The sequence below is a fragment of the Chaetodon auriga genome, chromosome 9, assembly GCF_051107435.1.
Source record: "Chaetodon auriga isolate fChaAug3 chromosome 9, fChaAug3.hap1, whole genome shotgun sequence".
Classification (NCBI taxonomy): domain Eukaryota; kingdom Metazoa; phylum Chordata; class Actinopteri; order Chaetodontiformes; family Chaetodontidae; genus Chaetodon; species Chaetodon auriga.
The window spans coordinates 16,344,771-16,368,543 of NC_135082.1; the positions used below are offsets into that span (position 1 = coordinate 16,344,771).

Below are 23,773 nucleotides of genomic sequence, written 5' to 3' on the forward strand. Positions count from 1 at the left end.
TGTTTATAGGGAAGCTGCTGAGCACAATACATGATATAATAACACTTCTATGTTACATGCCTTCCTGTCTTTTTAAATCAACAGAGTGGAGATGATGAGGACTATAAGAGAATATACACAAAAAAAATTAAACCAAGGCTGAAGTCTGAAGACCTTGCAGAGGGAGTAGATGTTCGCACAGAGCGGCACAGCAGCACAAGCAGTGATGGGAGCACAATTACTACTATCACCCGCCGCATTACGACCTACACTGTGGATATGCCGAGTGGCATAAGTGAGCAGCTTGAACTTTCAAGCCCAGAGTTCAAGGGGCTAAGGCACGAATCTGGAGATGATTCTCCTCGTATCAGAATCTCACATGGCAGCCCTTCAGGTAAAGTGGGAGCAGAAGAGGGAGTTTTTGAGTCAAGCAATGTCTCTTACACTGGGCCACAAATTAGCTCCATAGAGACACACTGGGGCAGTGGGGGAATTCAGACTGCAACAATGACAAGAGAGGCAGAAAGAGGTACAGGCATCAGATTCAAAGGACCTAAATTTGGGGGTACAGGCCAGGGAAGCTTTGATATCTCAAGAGGAAGTGGAGAGCAAGGAGACAGAAGCATTCAGGTGTCAGGAACAAGCATGACACTAAGTGACAGCACAAACACTGGTAGTAAGCATATTACAATAGGAGTGGGAGGTGCAGAGGTAACCTCCACTGATAAGAACAGAGGATCAATCAGTCCATCTTTACCAGGAAAGAGCATGCAGATTTTGACTTCCTCCATGGAAAAAACAAAGGAGAGGAGTGATGACACCAGTTTAGGTGACAGGACAAAGGTGAAGGTATTTGAAAGTACCACCAGTCACCAGCAGGCAAAGGGATCAGGCAGTGTTGATAATCCGAATGTCAGACTGGTTGGAAGTTCCAGAGGTATTGACACTGAATTGAGAGGTGGCACAGTAGAAGGTTCAAAAATTACGTTAGGCAATTTTACCTCAGGATATTCAACAGCTCCAGGCAAGATTTCAATGGCAAGTATGGATATCAACCTACCACGCACAAAGGGAGGAATAAAAGCATCTGGAATAGACACTGATGTTCCAGGCTATGAAACTGAGGACACTGTGAGTGGCATAAAAATGTCAACAATCAAGATGCCTGTGACTGAAATGAAAGGACTCAAGAAAGATGGAACTAGTGTTGACATTAAACTTGGTGGTGATGCTGACCGAGATATAAATGTAAACCTGAAGGGTTCTAAGGTAGAAGAAAATCTTGATGTAACAGTGCCAAATATTGAGGGAAAAATAAAGTCACCCAAAGTGGACATGAAAGGTCCAACAAGAAACATTGAGGCAAAAGAAGGGGATTTCAAAATGCCTCAGGAGGATGACATTAAAGTGTCCAAGGTTCATGTTGTAATTCCAGATGTGGACATAAAAGCTTCCAAAGTGGACATTGGCATGAAGGGACCTGAGGGTGGATTCAACCAGCCAAAATCCACAATGACATCCACTGGACTGAAAGGTCCAAAACTTGAAGGTGATCTGGCTATACCAGTTCCAAAGAGTAAAGGAGACATAAAAACACCAGTTGACATTAAAAGGACAAATGGAGATGTTGAAATTAAAAAAGTCAAAATGTCATCATTTGATCTCAATGTTCCGAAAGCTGAAATTAATGTAGCCACGCCTGAAGTTGAAATTAAAGCTCTAGTGACTGATAATGAAGGCTCTGATGTGAAACTCAAAGGACCTACAATTAAAACAACATCAATAAAAGGTCCAAAGATACAAGATGCTGATATCAATCTGAAAGGTACTAAACAGAAGGGAGATGTGAATGTGAAATATCCCAAGATTGAGGGTGATACAGAAGTTCCTGAAGTAAACATTGCAGTGGCAGGTGCTGACATTGAGAGTCCCAGTGGTAAAATTAAAGGAATGGAAATAAAGATGCCAACTATCTCAGGACCGAAAATTTCCATACCAGATGTGGATGTCAATCTGAAAGACGCCAAACTCAAAGGTGAAGTGGATGTGTCAGCTCCAAACATTGAAGGAGACATAACTGCACCTAAAGCTGACATCGAAGGCCCAGAGATTGATATTAAAGGGACAAAGGGTGGAGTTGAAATACCCAAGATCAAAACACCATCATTTGGCTTCAAGGGCACAAAAGTGGAAGGCCCAGGCGTTGCTATCAATCTTCCGAAGGCAAACATTGACGTGAAAGTTCCCGATATCGACATGAAAGGACCAGAGCTTGACATTGAAGGACCTGATGCAAAACTGAAAGGACCCAAATTCAGCATGTCAACTATCTCAGGACCGAAAATTTCCATGCCAGATGTGGATTTGAATCTAAAAGGTCAAAAACTGAAAGGAGATGTGGATGTGTCAACTCCAAAGGTAGAGGGAGATATAAAAATACCTAAAGCTGACATCAAAGGCCCAGAGATTGATATTGAAGGGCCAAAGGGTGGATTTGAAATGCCCAAGATCAAAATGCCATCATTTGGCTTCAAGAGTCCGAAAGTGGAAGGCCCAGATGTTGATATCAATCTCCCAAAGGCAAACATTGATGTCAAAGCACCTGATGTTGACATTAAAGGACCAGAGCTTGACATTGAAGGACCTGATGCAAAACTGAAAGGACCCAAACTCAGCATGCCAACTATCTCAGGACCGAAACTTTCTATGCCAGATGTGGATTTGAATCTTAAAGGTCAGAAACTGAAAGGAGATGTGGATGTGTCAGCTCCAAAGGTAGAGGGAGATATAAAAATCCCTAAAGCTGACATCAAAGGCCCAGAGATTGATATTGAAGGGCCAAAGGGTGGATTTGAAATGCCCAAGATCAAAATGCCATCATTTGGCTTCAAGGGTCCGAAAGTGGAAGGCCCAGATGTTGATATCAATCTCCCGAAGGCAAACATTGATGTCAAAGCACCTGAAGTTGACATTAAAGCACCAGAGCTTGACATTGAAGGGCCTGATGCAAAACTGAAAGGACCCAAACTCAGCATGCCAAGTATCTCAGGACCGAAACTTTCCATGCCAGATGTGGATTTGAATCTTAAAGGTCAGAAACTGAAAGGAGATGTGGATGTGTCAGTTCCAAAGGTAGAGGGAGATATAAAAATACCTAAAGTTGACATCAAAGGCCCAGAGGTTGATATTAAAGGGCCAAAGGGAGGATTTGAAATGCCCAAGATCAAAATGCCAACATTTGGCTTCAAGAGTGGGAAAATTGAAGGCCCAGATGTTGATGTCAATCTCCCAAAAGCAAACATTGATGTCAAAGCACCTGAAGTTGACATTAAAGCACCAGAGCTTGACATTGAAGGGCCTGATGCAAAACTGAAAGGACCCAAACTCAGCATGCCAAGTATCTCAGGACCGAAACTTTCCATGCCAGATGTGGATTTGAATCTTAAAGGTCAGAAACTGAAAGGAGATGTGGATGTGTCAGTTCCAAAGGTAGAGGGAGATATAAAAATACCTAAAGCTGACATCAAAGGCCCAGAGATTGATATTGAAGGGCCAAAGGGTGGATTTGAAATGCCCAAGATCAAAATGCCAACATTTGGCTTCAAGGGTCCGAAAGTGGAAGGCCCAGATGTTGATATCAATCTCCCGAAGTCAAAAATTGATGTCAAAGCACCTGATGTTGACATGAAAGGACCAGAGCTTGATATTGAAGGGCCAAAGGGTGGATTTGAAATGCCCAAGATCAAAATGCCAAAATTTGGCTTCAAGGGTACGAAAGTGGAAGGCCCAGATGTTGATGTCAATCTCCCGAAGGCAAACATTGATGTCAAAGCACCTGATGTTGACATTAAAGGACCACAGCTTGACATTGAAGGGCCTGATGCAAAACTGAAAGGACCCAAACTCAGCATGCCAACTATCTCAGGACCGAAACTTTCCATGCCAGATGTGGATTTGAATCTTAAAGGTCCAAAAATGAAAGGTGATGTGGATGTGTCAGCTCCAAAGGTAGAGGGAGACATAAAAACACCTAAAGTTGACATCAAAGGCCCAGAGGTTGATATTGAAGGGCCAAAGGGTGGATTTGAAATGCCCAAGATCAAAATGCCAACATTTGGTTTCAAGAGTGGGAAAATTGAAGGCCCAGATGTTGATGTCAATCTCCCAAAAGCAAACATTGATATCAAAGCACCTGAAGTTGACATTAAAGCACCAGAGGTTGACATTGAAGGACCTGATGCAAAACTGAAAGGACCCAAACTCAGCATGCCAACTATCTCAGGACCGAAAATTTCCATGCCAGATGTGGATTTGAATCTTAAAGGTCCAAAACTGAAAGGTGATGTGGATGTGTCAGTGCCAAAGCTAGAGGGAGACATAAAAACACCTAAAGTTGACATCAAAGGCCCAGAGGTTGATATTAAAGGGCCAAAGGGAGGATTTGAAATGCCCAAGATCAAAATGCCATCACTTGGCTTCAAGAGTGGGAAAATTGAAGGCCCAGATGTTGATGTCAATCTCCCAAAAGCAAACATTGATGTCAAAGCACCTGAAGTTGACATTAAAGCACCAGAGCTTGACATTGAAGGACCTGATGCAAAACTGAAAGGACCCAAATTCAGCATGCCAAGTATCTCAGGACCGAAACTTTCCATGCCAGATGTGGATTTCAATCTTAAAGGTCCAAAACTCAAAGGTGATGTGGATGTGTCAGCTCCAAAGGTAGAGGGAGACATAAAAATACCGAAAGTTGACATGGAAGGCCCAGAGGTTGATATTGAAGGGCCAAAGGGTGGATTTGAAATGCCCAAGATCAAAATGCCAAAATTTGGCTTCAAGAGTGGGAAAATTGAAGGCCCAGATGTTGATGTCAATCTCCCAAAAGCAAACATTGATGTCAAAGCACCTGAAGTTGACATTAAAACACCAGAGGTTGACATTGAAGGACCTGATGCAAAACTGAAAGGACCCAAACTCAGCATGCCAACTATCTCAGGACCGAAACTTTCCATGCCAGATGTGGATTTCAATCTGAAAGGTCCAAAACTGAAAGGTGATGTGGATGTGTCAGTGCCAAAGCTAGAGGGAGACATAAAAACACCTAAAGTTGACATCAAAGGCCCAGAGGTTGATATTAAAGGGCCAAAGGGAGGATTTGAAATGCCCAAGATCAAAATGCCAACATTTGGCTTCAAGAGTGGGAAAATTGAAGGCCCAGATGTTGATGTCAATCTCCCAAAAGCAAACATTGATGTCAAAGCACCTGAAGTTGACATTAAAGCACCAGAGGTTGACATAGAAGGACCTGATGCAAAACTGAAAGGACCCAAATTCAGCATGCCAAGTATCTCAGGACCGAAACTTTCCATGCCAGATGTGGATTTCAATCTTAAAGGTCCAAAACTCAAAGGTGATGTGGATGTGTCAGCTCCAAAGGTAGAGGGAGACATAAAAATACCGAAAGTTGACATGGAAGGCCCAGAGGTTGATATTGAAGGGCCAAAGGGTGGATTTGAAATGCCCAAGATCAAAATGCCAAAATTTGGCTTCAAGAGTGGGAAAATTGAAGGCCCAGATGTTGATGTCAATCTCCCAAAAGCAAACATTGATGTCAAAGCACCTGAAGTTGACATCAAAGCACCAGAGGTTGACATAGAAGGACCTGATGCAAAACTGAAAGGACCCAAACTCAGCATGCCAACTATCTCAGGACCGAAACTTTCCATGCCAGATGTGGATTTCAATCTTAAAGGTCCAAAACTCAAAGGTGATGTGGATGTGTCAGCTCCAAAGGTAGAGGGAGATATAAAAATACCGAAAGTTGACATCAAAGGGCCAGAGGTTGATACTGAAGGGCCAAAGGGTGGATTTGAAATGCCCAAGATCAAAATGCCAAAATTTGGCTTCAAGGGTCCGAAAGTGGAAGGCCCAGATGTTGATATCAATCTCCCGAAGGGAAACATTGATGTCAAAGCACCTGATGTTGACATTAAAGGACCAGAGGTTGACATTGAAGGACCTGATGCAAAACTGAAAGGACCCAAATTCAGCATGCCAACGATCTCAGGACCGAAAATTTCCATGCCAGATGTGGATTTCAATCTGAAAGGTCCAAAACTGAAAGGTGATGTGGATGTGTCAGCGCCAAAGCTAGAGGGAGACATAAAAACACCTAAAGTTGACATCAAAGGCCCAGAGGTTGATATTAAAGGGCCAAAGGGAGGATTTGAAATGCCCAAGATCAAAATGCCAACATTTGGCTTCAAGAGTGGGAAAATTGAAGGCCCAGATGTTGATGTCAATCTCCCAAAAGCAAACATTGATGTCAAAGCACCTGAAGTTGACATTAAAGCACCAGAGCTTGACATTGAAGGACCTGATGCAAAACTGAAAGGACCCAAATTCAGCATGCCAAGTATCTCAGGACCGAAACTTTCCATGCCAGATGTGGATTTGAATCTTAAAGGCCCAAAACTCAAAGGTGATGTGGATGTGTCAGCTCCAAAGGTAGAGGGAGACATAAAAATACCGAAAGCTGACATCAAAGGCCCAGAGGTTGATATTGAAGGGCCAAAGGGTGGATTTGAAATGCCCAAGATCAAAATGCCAAAATTTGGCTTCAAGGGTCCAAAAGTGGAAGGCCCAGATGTTGATATCAATCTCCCGAAGGCAAACATTGATGTCAAAGCACCTGATGTTGACATTAAAGGACCAGAGCTTGACATTGAAGGACCTGATGCAAAACTGAAAGGACCCAAATTCAGCATGCCAACGATCTCAGGACCGAAAATTTCCATGCCAGATGTGGATTTCAATCTGAAAGGTCCAAAACTGAAAGGTGATGTGGATGTGTCAGCGCCAAAGCTAGAGGGAGACATAAAAACACCTAAAGTTGACATCAAAGGCCCAGAGGTTGATATTAAAGGACCAAAGGGAGGATTTGAAATGCCCAAGATCAAAATGCCATCACTTGGCTTCAAGAGTGGGAAAATTGAAGGCCCAGATGTTGATGTCAATCTCCCAAAAGCAAACATTGATGTCAAAGCACCTGAAGTTGACATTAAAGCACCAGAGCTTGACATTGAAGGACCTGATGCAAAACTGAAAGGACCCAAACTCAGCATGCCAAGTATCTCAGGACCGAAACTTTCCATGCCAGATGTGGATTTCAATCTGAAAGGTCCAAAACTCAAAGGTGATGTGGATGTGTCAGCTCCAAAGGTAGAGGGAGACATAAAAATACCTAAAGTTGACATGAAAGGCCCAGAGGTTGATATTGAAGGGCCAAAGGGTGGATTTGAAATGCCCAAGATCAAAATGCCAAAATTTGGCTTCAAGGGTCCGAAAGTGGAAGGCCCAGATGTTGATATCAATCTCCCGAAGGCAAACATTGATGTCAAAGCACCTGATGCTGACATTAAAGGACCAGAGCTTGACATTGAAGGACCTGATGCAAATCTGAAAGGACCCAAATTCAGCATGCCAACTATCTCAGGACCGAAACTTTCCATGCCAGATGTGGATTTCAATCTGAAAGGTCCAAAACTGAAAGGTGATGTGGATGTGTCAGCGCCAAAGCTAGAGGGAGACATAAAAACACCTAAAGTTGACATCAAAGGCCCAGAGGTTGATATTAAAGGGCCAAAGGGTGGATTTGAAATGCCCAAGATCAAAATGCCATCACTTGGCTTCAAGAGTGGGAAAATTGAAGGCCCAGATGTTGATGTCAATCTCCCAAAAGCAAACATTGATGTCAAAGCACCTGAAGTTGACATTAAAACACCAGAGCTTGACATTGAAGGGCCTGATGCAAAACTGAAAGGACCCAAATTCAGCATGCCAAGTATCTCAGGACCGAAACTTTCCATGCCAGATGTGGATTTCAACCTGAAAGGTCCAAAACTCAAAGGTGATGTGGATGTGTCAACTCCAAAGGTAGAGGGAGATATAAAAATACCTAAAGCTGACATCAAAGGCCCAGAGATTGATATTGAAGGGCCAAAGGGTGGATTTGAAATGCCCAAGATCAAAATGCCAAAGTTTGGCTTCAAGAGTCCGAAAGTCGAAGGCCCAGATGTTGATATCAATCTCCCAAAGGCAAACATTGATGTCAAAGCACCTGATGTTGACATTAAAGGACCAGAGCTTGACATTGAAGGGCCTGATGCAAAACTGAAAGGACCCAAATTCAGCATGCCAAGTATCTCAGGACCGAAACTTTCCATGCCAGATGTGGATTTCAACCTGAAAGGTCCAAAACTCAAAGGTGATGTGGATGTGTCAACTCCAAAGGTAGAGGGAGATATAAAAATACCTAAAGCTGACATCAAAGGCCCAGAGATTGATATTGAAGGGCCAAAGGGTGGATTTGAAATGCCCAAGATCAAAATGCCAAAGTTTGGCTTCAAGAGTCCGAAAGTGGAAGGCCCAGATGTTGATATCAATCTCCCAAAGGCAAACATTGATGTCAAAGCACCTGATGTTGACATTAATGGACCAGAGCTTGACATTGAAGGACCTGATGCAAAACTGAAAGGACCCAAATTCAGCATGCCAAGTATCTCAGGACCGAAACTTTCCATGCCAGATGTGGATTTCAATCTGAAAGGTCCGAAACTCAAAGGTGATGTGGATGTGTCAGCTCCAAAGGTAGAGGGAGATGTAAAAATACCTAAAGTTGACATCAAAGGCCCAGAGATTGATATTGAAGGGCCAAAGGGTGGATTTGAACTGCCCAAGATCAAAATGCCATCATTTGGCTTCAAGGGTCCAAAAGTGGAAGGCCCAGATGTTGATATCAATCTTCCGAAGGCAAACATTGATGTCAAAGCACCTGATGTCGACATTAAAGCACCAGAGGTTGACATTGAAGGACCTGATGCAAAACTGAAAGGACCCAAATTCAGCATGCCAAGTATCTCAGGACCGAAACTTTCCATGCCAGATGTGGATTTCAATCTGAAAGGTCCAAAATTCAAAGGTGATGTGGATGTATCACTTCCAAAGCTAGAGGGAGACATAAAAACACCTAAAGTTGACCTAAAAGCTCCAGAGATTGATATTGAAGGGCCAAAGGGAGGATTTGAAATGCCCAAGATCAAAATGCCATCATTTGGCTTCAAGGGTCCGAAAGTGGAAGGCCCAGATGTTGATATCAATCTCCCGAAGGCAAACATTGATGTCAAAGCACCTGATGTTAACATTAAAGGACCAGAGTTTGACATTGAAGGACCGGATGCAAAATGCAAAGGGGCAACGATTGAGGGAGACATAAAAACACCTCAGGTAGAGATTAAAGGCCCCAACATAGATTTTGAATCTCCAGAGGGGCAACTTCATGGTCCAAAAGTGAAGTTACCAAAATTATCTGGACCAAAGATATCATTGCCAGATGTTGACATCAACTTGAAGGGGCCAAAATTGAAAGGGGATTTGAAAGGGGATATTCAGTTACCAAAAACTGAACTTGAGGGACCAGATGTCACAATTGATGTACCAGAAACTGGCACAAGGAAGACTAAATTCAAAATGCCAAAGTTTGGATTCAAGGGTCCAAAGATAAGGACTCCAGAAACCGATGTCAAAATGGTAAAAGGGGATATCAGCATGAAAGGAATGACTGGTAGCTCTGAAGGTCTTGATGTTAACCTGGGGGTGACTGGTCCAAAGACAAAAGGATCCAAATTCAAGATACCAAAATTTGGTTTCAAAAGCCCGAAGGTAGAAATGCCAGAAATTGATGTTAACCTTCCCAAAGCTGGAATTGATGTAAAATCTCCAGAGGTTGAGATTGAAGGACCAGAAGTTAAAATTGAGAACCCTGATGGCAAAATTAAAGGAACAAAAATGAAAATGCCAACTATTTCCGGTCCGAAACTTTCCATTCCGGACGTAGATTTCAATGTCAAAGGTCCGAAAGTCAAAGGTAATTTGGATATGTCAGTTCCAAAGATTGAAGGAGACATAGCAGCACCAAAGATGCCGGACTGGGACATAAATCTGAAAGGACCCAAACTGAAGGGAGATGTGAAGGTGAAAGGTCCTAAGATTGAGGGAGATATAGAAGCTCCTGAAGTTAACATTGAAGTGCCAGATGCTGACCTTGAGAGTCCCAGTGGTAAAATCAAGGGAACAAAGTTCAAGATGCCAAATATCTCAGGACCGAAAATTTCCATGCCAGATGTGGATTTCAATCTGAAAGGTCCAAAACTGAAAGGTGATGTGGATGTGTCAGCTCCAAAGATCGAAGGAGACATAAAAACAACTAAAGTTGACATAAAAGGCCCAGAGGTTGATATTGAAGGGCCAAAGGGTGGATTTGAAATGCCCAAAATCAAAATGCCAACATTTGGCTTCAAGGGTCCGAAAGTAGAAGGCCCAGATGTAGATATCAACCTCCCGAAGGCAAACATTGATGTCAAAGCACCTGATGTTGACATTAAAGGACCAGACTTTGACATTGAAGGGCCTGATGCAAAACTGAAAGGACCCAAATTCAGCATGCCAACTATCTCAGGACCGAAACTTTCCATGCCAGATGTGGATTTCAATCTTAAAGGTCCAAAACTCAAAGGTGATGTGGATGTGTCAGCACCAAAGCTAGAGGGAGACATAAAATCGCCTAAAGTTGACATCAAAGGCCCAGAGGTTGATATTGAAGGACCGAAAGGTGGATTTGAAATGCCCAAGATCAAAATGCCATCATTTGGCTTCAAGGGTCCGAAAGTCGAAGGCCCAGATGTTGATATCAATCTCCCGAAGGCAAACATTGACATGAAAACACCTGATGTTGACATTAAAGGACCAGAAGTTGACATTGAAGGACCTGATGCAAAACTAAAAGGACCCAAATTCAGCATGCCAAGTATCTCAGGACCCAAACTTTCCATGCCAGATGTGGATTTCAATCTGAAAGGTCCAAAACTCAAAGGTGATGTGGATGTGTCAGCTCCAAAGGTAGAAGGAAACATAGAAGCTCCAGAGGTTGATGTTGAAGGACCAGATGTTGACATTGAGGGCCACAAAGGAGGATTCAAACTGCCTAAATTTAAAATGCCATCATTTGGAATGAAAGGTCCAAATGTCGAAGGGCCAGAAGTTGATGTCAACCTCTCAAAAGCTGATATTGATATTAAAACGCCTGATCTGGATATTAAAGGACCAGACATTGACGTTGAGGGTCCAAGTGGCAAAATTAAAGGACCAAAATTCAAAATGCCAACTATCTCAGGACCGAAAATTTCCATGCCAGATATGGATTTCAACCTGAAAGGTCCCAAACTCAAAAGTGATGTGGATGTGTCAGTTCCAAAGATCGAAGGAGATATAACAACACCTAAAGTTGACATGAAAGGCCCAGAGATTGATATTGAAGGGCCAAAGGGTGGATTTGAAATGCCCAAGATCAAAATGCCATCATTTGGCTTCAAGGGTCCGAAAGTGGAAGGCCCAGATATTGATATCAATCTCCCGAAGGCAAACATTGATGTCAAAGCACCTGATGTTGACATTGAAGGACCTGATGCAAAACTGAAAGGGCCCAAATTCAGCATGCCAACTATATCAGGACCGAAACTTTCCATGCCAGATGTGGATTTCAATCTGAAAGGTCCAAAACTCAAAGGTGATGTGGATATGTCAGCACCAAAGGTCGATGTTGATGGACCAGATGTTGACATTGAGGGCCACAAAGGAGGATTGAAACTGCCTAAATTTAAAATGCCATCATTCGGGATAAAAGGTCCAAATGTTGAAGGGCCAGAAGTCGACGTCAACCTCCCAAAAGCTGACATTGATATTAAAGCCCCTGATCTGGATATTACAGGACCAGACTTTGACATTGAGGCTCCAAGTGGTAAAATTAAAGGACCCAAATTCAGCATGCCAACTATCTCTGGACCGAAACTTTCCATGCCAGATATGGATTTCAATCTGAAAGGTCCAAAACTCAAAGGTGATGTGGATGTGTCAGCTCCAAAGCTAAAGGGAGACATAAAAACACCAGAAGTTGACATAGCAGGCCCAGAGGTTGATATTGAAGGGCCAAAGGGTGGATTTGAAATGCCCAAGATCAAAATGCCATCATTTGGCTTCAAGGGTCCAAAAGTGGAAGGCCCAGATGTTGATGTCAATCTCCCGAAGGCAAAGATTGACATGAAAGCACCTGATGTTGACATTAAAGGACCAGAGCTTGACATTGAAGGGTCTGATGCAAAACTAAAAGGACCCAAATTCAGCATGCCAAGTATCTCAGGACCGAAACTTTCCATGCCAGATGTGGATTTCAATCTGAAAGGTCCAAAACTGAAAGGCGATGTGGATGTGTCAGCTCCAAAGCTCGATATTGATGGACCAGATGTTGACATTGAGGGCCACAAAGGAGGATTGAAACTGCCGAAATTTAAAATGCCATCATTCGGGATGAAAGGTCCAAATGTTGAAGGGCCAGAAGTCGACGTCAACCTCCCAAAAGCTGATATTGATATTAAAGCACCTGATCTGGATATTAAAGGACCAGATTTTGACGTTGAGGCTCCAAGTGGTAAAATTAAAGGACCCAAATTCAGCATGCCAACTATCTCAGGACCGAAACTTTCCATGCCCGATGTGGATTTCAATCTGAAAGGTCCAAAACTCAAAGGTGGTATGGATGTATCAGCACCAAAGGTAGAGGGAGACATAAAAACACCTAAAGTTGACATAACAGGCCCAGAGGTTGATATTGAAGGCCCAAAGGGTGGATTTGAAATGCCCAAGATCAAAATGCCATCATTTGGCTTCAAGGGTACGAAAGTGGAAGGCCCAGATGTTGATGTCAATGTTCCCAAAGCAAATATTGATGTCAAAGCACCTGATGTTGACATTAAAGGACCAGAGCTTGACATTGAAGGACCTGATGCAAAACTGAAAGGACCCAAATTCAGCATGCCAAGTATCTCAGGACCGAAACTTTCCATGCCAGATGTGGATTTCAATTTGAAAGGTCCAAAACTCAAAGGCGATGTAGATATGTCTGCTCCAAAGCTCGATGTTGAAGGACCAGATGTTGATATAGAAGGCCACAAAGGAGGGTTGAAACTGCCTAAATTTAAAATGCCATCATTCGGGATGAAAGGTCCAAATGTTGAAGGGCCAGAAGTTGATGTCAACCTCCCAAAAGCTGATATTGATATTAAAGCACCTGATCTTGATATTAAAGGACCAGACTTTGACATTGAGGCTCCAAGTGGCAAATTTAAAGGACCTAAATTCAGCATGCCAACTATTTCAGGACCAAAAATTTCCATGCCAGATGTGGATTTCAATCTGAAAGGTCCCAAACTCAAAGGTGATGTGGATGTGTCAGGTCCAAAGCTAGAGGGAGACATAAAAACACCCAAAGTTGACCTAAAAGGCCCAGAGATTGATATTGAAGGGCCAAAGGGAGGATTTGAAATGCCCAAGATCAAAATGCCATCATTTGGCTTCAAGGGTCCAAAAGTGGAAGGCCCAGATGTTGATATCAATCTCCCGAAGGCAAAGATTGATGTCAAAGCACCTGAAGTTGACATTAAAGGACCAGAGCTTGACATTGACGGACCTGATGCAAAACTGAAAGGACCCAAATTCAGCATGCCAAGTATCTCAGGACCGAAACTTTCCATGCCAGATGTGGATTTCAATTTGAAAGGTCCAAAACTCAAAGGCGATGTAGATATGTCTGCTCCAAAGCTCGATGTTGAAGGACCAGATGTTGATATAGAAGGCCACAAAGGAGGATTGAAACTGCCGAAATTTAAAATGCCCTCATTTGGGATGAAAGGTCCAAATGTTGAAGCGCCAGAAGTTGACGTCAACCTCCCAAAAGCTGATATTGATGTCAAAGCACCTGATCTGGATATTAAAGGACCAGACTTTGACATTGAGAGTCCAAGTGGTAAAATTAAAGGACCAAAATTCAGCATGCCAAGTATCTCAGGACCAAAAATTTCCATGCCTGATGTGGATTTCAATCTGAAAGGTCCAAAACTGAAAGGTGACATAGATGTGTCAGCACCAAAGCTAGAGGGAGACATAAAAACACCTAAAGTTGACATAACAGGCCCAGAGGTTGATATTGAAGGGCCAAAGGGTGGATTTGAAATGCCCAAGATCAAAATGCCATCATTTGGCTTCAAGGGTCCGAAAGTGGAAGGCCCAGATTTTGATATCAACCTCCCGAAGGCAAACATTGATGTCAAAACGCCTGATGTTGACATTAAAGGACCAGAGCTTGACATTGAAGGACCTGATGCAAAACTGAAAGGACCCAAATTCAGCATGCCAAATATCTCAGGACCAAAACTTTCCATGCCAAATGTGGATTTCAATCTGAAAGGTCCAAAACTCAAAGGTGATGTGGATGTGTCAGCTCCAAAGGTCGATATTGAAGGACCAGATGTTGACATTGAGGGCCACAAAGGGGGATTGAAACTGCCAAAATTTAAAATGCCATCATTTGGGATGAAAAGTCCAAATGTTGAAGGGCCAGAAGTTGACGTCAATCTCCCCAAAGCTGATATTGATATTACAGCCCCGGATCTGGATATTGAAGGACCAGAATTTGACGCTGAGGGTCCAAGTGGTAAAATTAAAGGACCCAAATTTAAGATGCCAACTATCTCAGGACCAAAAATTTCCATGCCAGATATGGATTTCAATCTGAAAGGTCCAAAACTCAAAGGTGATGTGGATGTGTCAGTTCCAAAGATCGAAGGAGATATAAGAACACCAGAAGTTGGCTTAAAAGGCCCAGAGGTTGATATTGAAGGGCCAAAGGGTGGATTTGAAATGCCCAAGATTAAAATGCCATCATTTGGCTTCAAGGGTCCAAAAGTGGAAGGCCCAGATGTTGATATCAATCTCCCGAAGGCCAACATTGATGTGAAAGTACCTGATGTCGACATGAAAGGACCAGAGGTAGACATTCAAGGACCTGATGCAAAAGTGAAAGGACCGAAATTTAAGCTTCCATCCATATCAGGGCCCACGTTGCCTGATTGGGATTTGAGTCTGAAAGGACCCAAAGTAAAGGGAGATGTGGATGTGTCACTTCCTAAATTTGAGGGAGACATGGAAGCTCCAATGGTCAATGTTGAAGGACCAGATGTTGACATTGAGGGCCACAAAGGACGATTTAAAATGCCTAAATTCAAAATGCCATCATTTGGGATGAAAAGTCCAAATGTTGAAGGGCCAGAAGTTGACGTCAACCTCCCAAAAGCTGATATTGACATTAAAGCCCCAGAACTGGATTTGAAAGGGCCAGATCTTTCCATTGAGAGTCCAAGTGGTAAAATTAAAGGACCCAAATTCAGCATGCCAACTATCTCAGGACCGAAAATTTCCATGCCAGATATGGATTTCAACCTGAAAGGTCCAAAACTCAAAGGTGATGTGGATGTGTCAGCTCCAAAGGTAGAGGGAGACATAAAAACACCTAAAGTTGACATAACAGGCCCAGAGGTTGATATCGAAGGGCCAAAGGGTGGATTTGAAATGCCCAAGATCAAAATGCCATCATTTGGCTTCAAGGGTCCGAAAGTGGAAGGCCCAGACGTTGATATCACTCTTCCAAAGGCAAACATTGACATGAAAGTTCCTGATGTCAACATGAAAGGACCAGAGGTAGATATTGAAGGACCCGATGCAGACTTCGAAGGCCACAAAGGACGATTTAAAATGCCTAAATTTAAAATGCCATCATTTGGGATGAAAGGTCCAAATGTTGAAGGGCCAGATGTTGACGTCACTCTCCCAAAAACTGACATTGACGTTAATGCCCCAGAAATGGATTTGAAAGGGCCAGATCTTTCCATTGAAAGTTCAAGTGGTAAAATTAAAGGACCAAAATTCAGCATGCCAACTATCTCAGGACCGAAAATTTCCATGCCAGATATGGATTTCAATCTGAAAGGTCCAAAACTCAAAGGTGATGTGGATGTGTCAGCTCCAAAGGTAGGGGGAGACATAAAAACACCTAAAGTTGACATAACAGGCCCAGAGGTTGATATTGAAGGACCAAAGGGTGGATTTGAAGTGCCCAAAATCAAAATGCCATCATTTGGCTTCAAGGGTCCAAAAGTGGAAGGCCCAGATGTTGATATCAACCTCCCGAAGGCAAACATTGACATGAAAGTACCTGATGTTGACATGAAAGGACCAGAGCTTGACATTGAAGGACCTGATGCAAAACTGAAAGGTCCCAAATTTAAGCTTCCATCCATATCAGCACCCAAGTTGCCTGATTGGGATATGAGTCTGAAAGGGCCCAAACTCAAAGGAGATGTAGATGTGTCACTTCCAAAGATTGAGGCTGACGCTGCAGCCCCCCAGGTTGATATTGAAGGACCAGATGTTGACATTGAGGGCCACAAAGGAGGATTTAAAATGCCTAAATTTAAAATGCCATCATTTGGGATGAAAGGTCCAAATGTTGAAGGCCCAGACATTGACGTCAACCTCCCAAAAGCTGACATTGATATTAAAGCCCCTGAATTAGATATTAAAGGACCAGACTTTGACATTGAGAGTCCAAGTGGTAAAATTAAAGGACCAAAATTCAGCATGCCAACTATCTCAGGGCCGAAAATTTCCATGCCAGATGTGGATTTCAATCTGAAAGGTCCAAAACTCAAAGGTGACATAGATGTGTCAGCACCAAAGCTAGAGGGAGACATAAAAACACCTAAAGTTGACATCAAAGGCCCAGAGGTTGATATCGAAGGGCCAAAGGGTGGATTTGAAATGCCCAAGATCAAAATGCCATCATTTGGCTTCAAGGGTCCGAAAGTGGAAGGCCCAGATGTTGATATCAATCTTCCCAAAGCAAACATTGATGTCAAAGCACCTGATGTTGACATTAAAGGACCAGAGCTTGACATTGAAGGACCTGATGCAAAACTGAAAGGACCCAAATTCAGCATGCCAACTATCTCAGGACCGAAACTTTCCATGCCAGATGTGGATTTCAATCTGAAAGGTCCAAAACTCAAAGGTGATGTGGATGTGTCAGCTCCAAAGGTCGATGTAGAAGGACCAGATGTTGAAATAGAGGGCCACAAAGGAGGATTGAAACTGCCGAAATTTAAAATGCCATCATTTGGAATGAAGGGTCCAAATGTTGAAGGGCCCGAAGTTGATGTCAACCTCCCAAAAGCTAATATTGATATTAAAGCCCATGATCTGGATATTAAAGGACCAGACTTTGATGGTGAAGCTCCAAGTGGTAAAATTAAAGGACCCAAATTCAGCATGCCAAGTATGTCAGGACCGAAAATTTCCATGCCAGATATGGATTTCAATCTGAAAGGCCCAAAACTCAAAGGTGATGTGGATGTGTCAGGTCCAAAGGTACATGGAGACATAAAAACACCTAAAGTTGACATCAAAGGTCCAGAGGTTGATATTGAAGGGCCAAAGGGTGGATTTGAAATGCCCAAGATCAAAATGCCATCATTTGGCTTCAAGGGTCCAAAAGTGGAAGGCCCAGATGTTGATATCAATCTCCCGAAGGCAAACATTGACGTCAAAGCACCTGATGTTGACATTACAGGACCAGAGGTTGGCATTGAAGGACCTGATGCAAAACTGAAAGGACCCAAATTCAGCATGCCAAATATCTCAGGACCGAAACTTTCCATGCCAGATGTGGATTTCAATCTGAAAGGTCCAAAACTCAAAGGTGATATGGATATATCAGCTCCAAAGGTCGATATTGAAGGACCAGATATTGACATAGAGGGCCACAAAGGAGGATTGAAACTGCCTAAATTTAAAATGCCATCATTTGGGATGAAAGGTCCAAATGTTGAAGGGCCAGAAGTTGATGTCAATTTACCACAGGCAACCATTGATGTGAAAGCACCTGATGTTGACATGAAAGGACCAGAGTTTGACATTGAAGGACCTGATGCAAAACTGAAAGGACCGAAATTTAAGCTTCCATCCATATCAGGGCCCACGTTGCCTGATTGGGATTTGAGTGTGAAAGGACCGAAATTAAAGGGAGATGTGGATGTGTCAGCTCCAAAGTGTGAGGGAGACATAGAAGCTCCTAAGTTTAATGTTGAAGGACCAGATGTTGACATGAATGGCCACAAAGGAGGATTTAAAATGCCTAAATTTAAAATGCCATCATTTGGAGTGAAAGGCCCAAATGTTGAAGGGCCAGAGGTTGACGTCAGCCTCCCAAGAGCTGATATTGATATTAAAGCCTCTGAATTGAATGTGAAAGGACCAGATGTTGACATTGAGAGTCCAAGTGGTAAAATTAAAGGACCCAAATTCAACATGCCAACTATTTCAGGACCGAAACTTTCCATGCCAGATGTGGATTTCAATTTGAAAGGTCCCAAACTCAAAGGTGATGTGGATGTGTCTGTTCCAAAGGTAGAAGGAGACATAAAAACACCTAAAGTTGACATCAAAGGCCCAGAGGTTGATATTGAAGGGCCAACAGGTGGATTTGAAATGCCCAAGATCAAAATGCCATCATTTGGCTTCAAGGGCCCAAAAGTGGAAGGCCCAGACGTTGATATCAATCTTCCAAAGACAAGCATTGATGTCAAAGCACCTGATGTAGACATGAAAGGACCAGAGGTTGACATTCAAGGACCTGATGCAAAACTGAAAGGACCCAAATTCAGCATGCCAAGTATCTCAGGACCGAAACTTTCCATGCCAGATGTGGATTTCAATCTGAAAGGTCCAAAACTCAAAGGTGATGTGGATGTATCCATGCCAATGATAAAGGGAGACATAAAAACAACTAATGTTGACATCAAAGGTCCTGAGGTTGATTTTGAAGGAAGTGGAGTGACAGTGGGTGGGTGTGAAATACCTAAAATTGACATAAATCCTCCAAAATCTAATGTTGATGTCAAAGCACCTGCTCTCAATATCAATGTAAAAGGGCCTCAAGTCAAAGGAAAGATGGATGCATCCATGCCCAAATTCAAGGAAGATATCAAAGGCCCAAATGCTCACATCGCAGTACCCACCATCAGTATGAAAGATGTTTCTGTTGATCCTGTAAAGACAGGTGTTACATTTCCCAAGTTCAAGGGTCCCAAGTTTGGAATGAAATCTCCTGACGTGGAGGGGCCTGAATCAGTTACTGTTAAAACACCCATGTTCAATGTGGGAGCAAAGGGTTCAAAAACAGAAGTTAGTCTCCCAGATACTGAAGCAAGTCTTGATGCTCCTGATATTGATATTGACGTAAGAGGGAAAAAGGGTAAATTTAAACTTCCTAAGGTGAAAGGAAAGGCAAAGAAACCTGATCTTGACATAGAAACATCAGCAATGAACTTTGATATAGACACACCAAATATCCATGTCAAAGGAACAAAGGTCAAGAAGCCTCTTTTTGGCAAGCTTCATTTTCCTGATGTGGAATTAGATATCAAATCACCAAAACTGAAAGGTGATGGATCTTTATCAGAGGGCTTGAAATCATCTGATATGGATTTGAACACCACCACTGGCAGTCCAAATGTTAGTTTAGAAGGGCCAGATGTGAAATTAAAGACACCCAAAATGCCAAATGTGAACTTTTCTGCTGGTGATATTGATACAAATCTGAACAGACAAGAAGAGGCAACAGTGTCAGCAGGTTTTAAAGGCCCCAAAATAAATGTAAAAGGTGGTGCTGAGTTTGACACAGGTGTTTCAGTGGGCAGTGCAAGTGGTGGTCTTCATTACCCAGAGGGTACAGTAACATTTCCCAAAATGAAGGTACCAAAATTTGGTATTGCTTTGCCACAGCTGGAAGGGCAGCAACGTGGAGGACATGTTGAATCAGGACTTGCTGCTAGTGGTGGTTTAAACATACAGTCTCCATCTGTTAGTTGCCAAGTCAGTTCACAAAATATTGAAGTCCCCAGTCCAGAACTGAGACACAGAGAAGGCAAAGTAAAGGTAAAGATTCCAAAATTGTTTGGCAAATCAAAAGCAAAGGGCAGCAGTGCAGGTGACCTTCGGGGATCAGAGGTAGAATTGAGTGCAAGTGGAAAAGGTGGTAAGGTCTCTAAAGACATAACTGTACATACTGGGAAACTGATGGGTGGGAACTTAGAATTAGAGGGTGATCCTGGACTCAGTGTGTCTACTAAAGGCAAGTCAGCCTCACTGGATTTATTTAAGAAATCGAGGCATCGGTCTTCCTCTCTGAGTGATGAGGGGGGGCTTGCAGTTAGTTCTCCTTCAGCTCACTTGGAAGCTGAGGGTAGCAACATGTCATTAGACCTAGGAGGAAGCAAGGTCAAAGGAAAGAAAGGCAAGTTGAAGTTTGGCACATTCGGAGGCTTTGGTTCAAAGACAAAGGGCTCATATGAAGTGACACTTGGTGAGGACAGTGAAACAGGAGTGGAGGGAAGTGAAGGTGTTTCTCTACCCTCTAAAAAATCGAGATTGTCTTCATCTTCCAGTAGTGACAGTGGCTCAAGAGGTGGTTTCAGGTTCCCAAGACTTGAACTATCTGTTTCACCTAAAAAGTGATTAATGATGAGACACATTAAACTATGTTATGTACACCCACATACCCTCTCTTGATATGGCAAAGTCTTCACACTTAAGTTTAAACCACAAGTGGACGTAATCAGTCATCTCAGTGTTGTTAACAATGAGTAATTCCTTCAGTAATTAAACAGGATTGCATGAGATTGTTTAAAATCCCTTCAAACTGTAAATAAGATGAATTTGTATTTTGTATGTATGTTTTTTGTACATAGTCCAGATTTATTGAACATATGCCACCTCACCAAATTTTCACCAGTAGTTTATTACAGGATTTGTCATTTTGTCACTTACATTCTATTAAATGAATATTGTTAATGAAGGGGTGTGGTATATTTGTATCCAGGGGTGTGTTGCACAGAACAGAACAGAGAACAGATAGTTAAAATAGTTATGTTGAAGGAGAATGTTGTTTATACACCCAGACGCAAGCATAAACTGATACCAGTTTTTGTATGAAAATATTTTATTTTCAAGCTTTGATATTGTATAATCAGTGCAGAAGCATATTTACGCAAAATAGAGCTGGCCCTTTATAACACATTCTAAAGAGTGATAGCGTTGTATATACCATAATTGCAAAGACAATCACTGTTTGGATCATCAACTCTCTAAAGTGCTGTCAGTACTTTTATGTTAATTTTTAAGAAAATTTATTCACCCTTCAATTCTGTGGCATTTACCAAATATACATTTGCTTCATTTGTTTTAAAAATGTTTTTGCTTTCTAATCCTGTGTCATTCTCACACTTTTTTCTGTTTTAAGATTTTCTATATTTTATTTCCTTCATATCCTGTCACTCTATCTTTGTAGACACACTTTATGACTATGTTAAAAAAAAAAAAAAAAAAAAAAAAAAAATGTTACAAGTAAACAGTCCCTTTTTTTCATGTCATTTGTTTGCAAACAAAGTCTGTTTTGATAGAGCATGATTCTTGGGGTCTCTTCTTTTGTGTGCATTCTGCCAAATAAACTAAATAAAAAGATTTATAGAATTAAGAAGGCTTCTTAAATCAGTGTGTCAGTGCCTTAATCAAATGGTGTGAAATGAAATGATATGGGCAATAATTCATGGGTTTTGGCTTCATTTTGTTCAACATTACAGTCATTATATCCAAGCTATTGTTCTTTATCTTTGATTATGATATACTCATTAGAAATCTTCAATCAATTAATCCAACTTGAAAAATAATTTTATTTTATATAATGATTTATACATACTGTTCACCAAGGGATATGTTAAGTCCAGTTAACTGTTCATTACACCATTCATATACACCATATGACTATCATGTGAAACAGGAGAGATAATGCAGCAACTAGTACTTTGCGCAAGTAAGTAATCATTATTAAATAATTTGTACAATTAGAAATTTCAGGGATGTAACTGAAAGGATGACATCGCACTTAATGATAGCTAAAGCTACTTGCTGTACTTCAAGTTTGGGTAACACTGAGGAAACCTTGTGGCACTTAGTCAACACATAAAGACACCAACAACACATAAGATTTTGAAGGTGTATGGCCTGTGCCTACTTAATATGTATACCATTTCACTTACCTTTTAGTATGTCATGTTGCTATCAGGCCAGTGAGTGATCTCAATCTTCTGCTTTGTTATGCATCCGCTATAAAATGTAAACAACAAGCTTACTTATCAGTAAGTATTGAATTTTAAAAAAAAAACATTTGATTTCCATAATAACCACATTAGCTTTCTTAAACTTACAAACTGGCTCAAAGGCCATCACATTTCAGTAAAATAAGTAACTTTTTAAAAACTCTCCCGCCACACACATCCAGTACACCCTTTACAAACGGGCACTCTATTTCAGTAACATGGTAATGCAGCTACCAAAGGTGAAGGACGGCCCGTGGAAGAAATACACGGTATGCACAGCTCTCATAGTCAGCCATTCTTCCTATCAACTGCGGACCAAAACCATATACATCCACATACTTAAATCAGTGAATCATTACAGAAGTCCAAGCAAGGGTTTGCGTATAAGTTTGCTTTATTATTGCTAGTGCTCTTCATATCGCTGACATCTTAAGTACCAAGGGCATGTTCTCAGAGGTGGAAGAAGTAATCTACTAAAAAGTAAATATACTGCATGGCCATTTCAGAATAATGTATATTAATGGATTATATATTATTGATGCAGTAATGTGTGTCTCACTTTAATGTTCATGCTGATAGAGGTGGGGCTAATTTATTTATATTTGTTGCACTTAATCTGGACATCTTGTGAGTTTCCTCTCCGACAGTCAAAGTTTTATCTTAATCTAGAATTTTACATCATCATTTATTTGTTAATGTCTTTTGGACTGTCAAGGTGAATATAAAGTAGCAACTTAAGTCATCTAATAAACATAGTGGAGTATGCTGAGAAGTAGAAGTACAAAATTCATTTTAGGCAACTAAAACTAGATAGGGATAACCACCAAGTGCTTCACATAAAAAAAACGTGAAATGAACATAGAAAACAAAAAACAGGGATAGGAAATAAATGTAAAATAAGAATAAAATCCCACTTGTTGATAATAGTCAAAACAAGATAACAATAAGGATTGAAATAGAATGAAGAGAATGTGTGACACTCTTTTTGAAAAATTACATCCTCATTTAGAATTTGATGCCATCAACATGTTTCCAAAAGTTAGGACAGTGGCAACAAAAGAGTAGAAAAGCTGTGAAATGCTGAAAGAAAACAGCTGGTGGAACATCTCAGAGTTAATTAAGTAAACTGGCAACAGGTGAGTAACATGACTGGGTATAAAAAGAGCCTCCCAGAGAGGCAGAGTCTTTCTGACGTAAAGATGGGGAGGGGTTCACCACTCTGTGACAGACTGTGCTGGCAAATAGAGCAACAATTTAAAATAATGTTTCTATATGTACAATTGCAACGAATTTGGGGATTCCATTGACTGCAGAACCTAATGTCATTAAAAGGTTCAGAGAATCGCCACCCTCTCTGGTCCTGAGCTCATTTAAGATGGACTGAGGTAAAGTGGAAACTGTCCTATTTACTCTGACTCTGATGAGTCAAAATTTGAATTTCTTTTTGGAAATCATACATTTTCTGGGCTGAAGAGGACAGGAACCATCCGACCTGTTGAAAATACAACAAAGGAGACCCCAAACTGTTTAGCACCTGAAATTGTGCATCAAGCAACAATGAGAAATCTTTTCACTTTCAAAATTTCAGCAACTTGTCTCCTTAGTTCACAAATGCTTACAGAGTTTTGTTAAAAGAG

General features: G+C 41.6%; 1 protein-coding gene across 1 annotated transcript in view; it reads left to right on the forward strand.

Annotated features, from left to right (window-relative positions):
- ahnak (AHNAK nucleoprotein) overlaps positions 1-21,506 on the forward strand; it is a 34,990-nt gene extending 13,484 nt beyond the window's left edge. The window contains exon 6 of the mRNA XM_076738385.1: positions 85-21,506. Coding sequence (XP_076594500.1) covers positions 85-20,496 — 20,412 coding nt within the window. The 3' untranslated portion in view covers positions 20,497-21,506. The remainder of the gene's footprint in view (positions 1-84) is intronic.
- Positions 21,507-23,773: the final 2,267 nt, after the last annotated feature.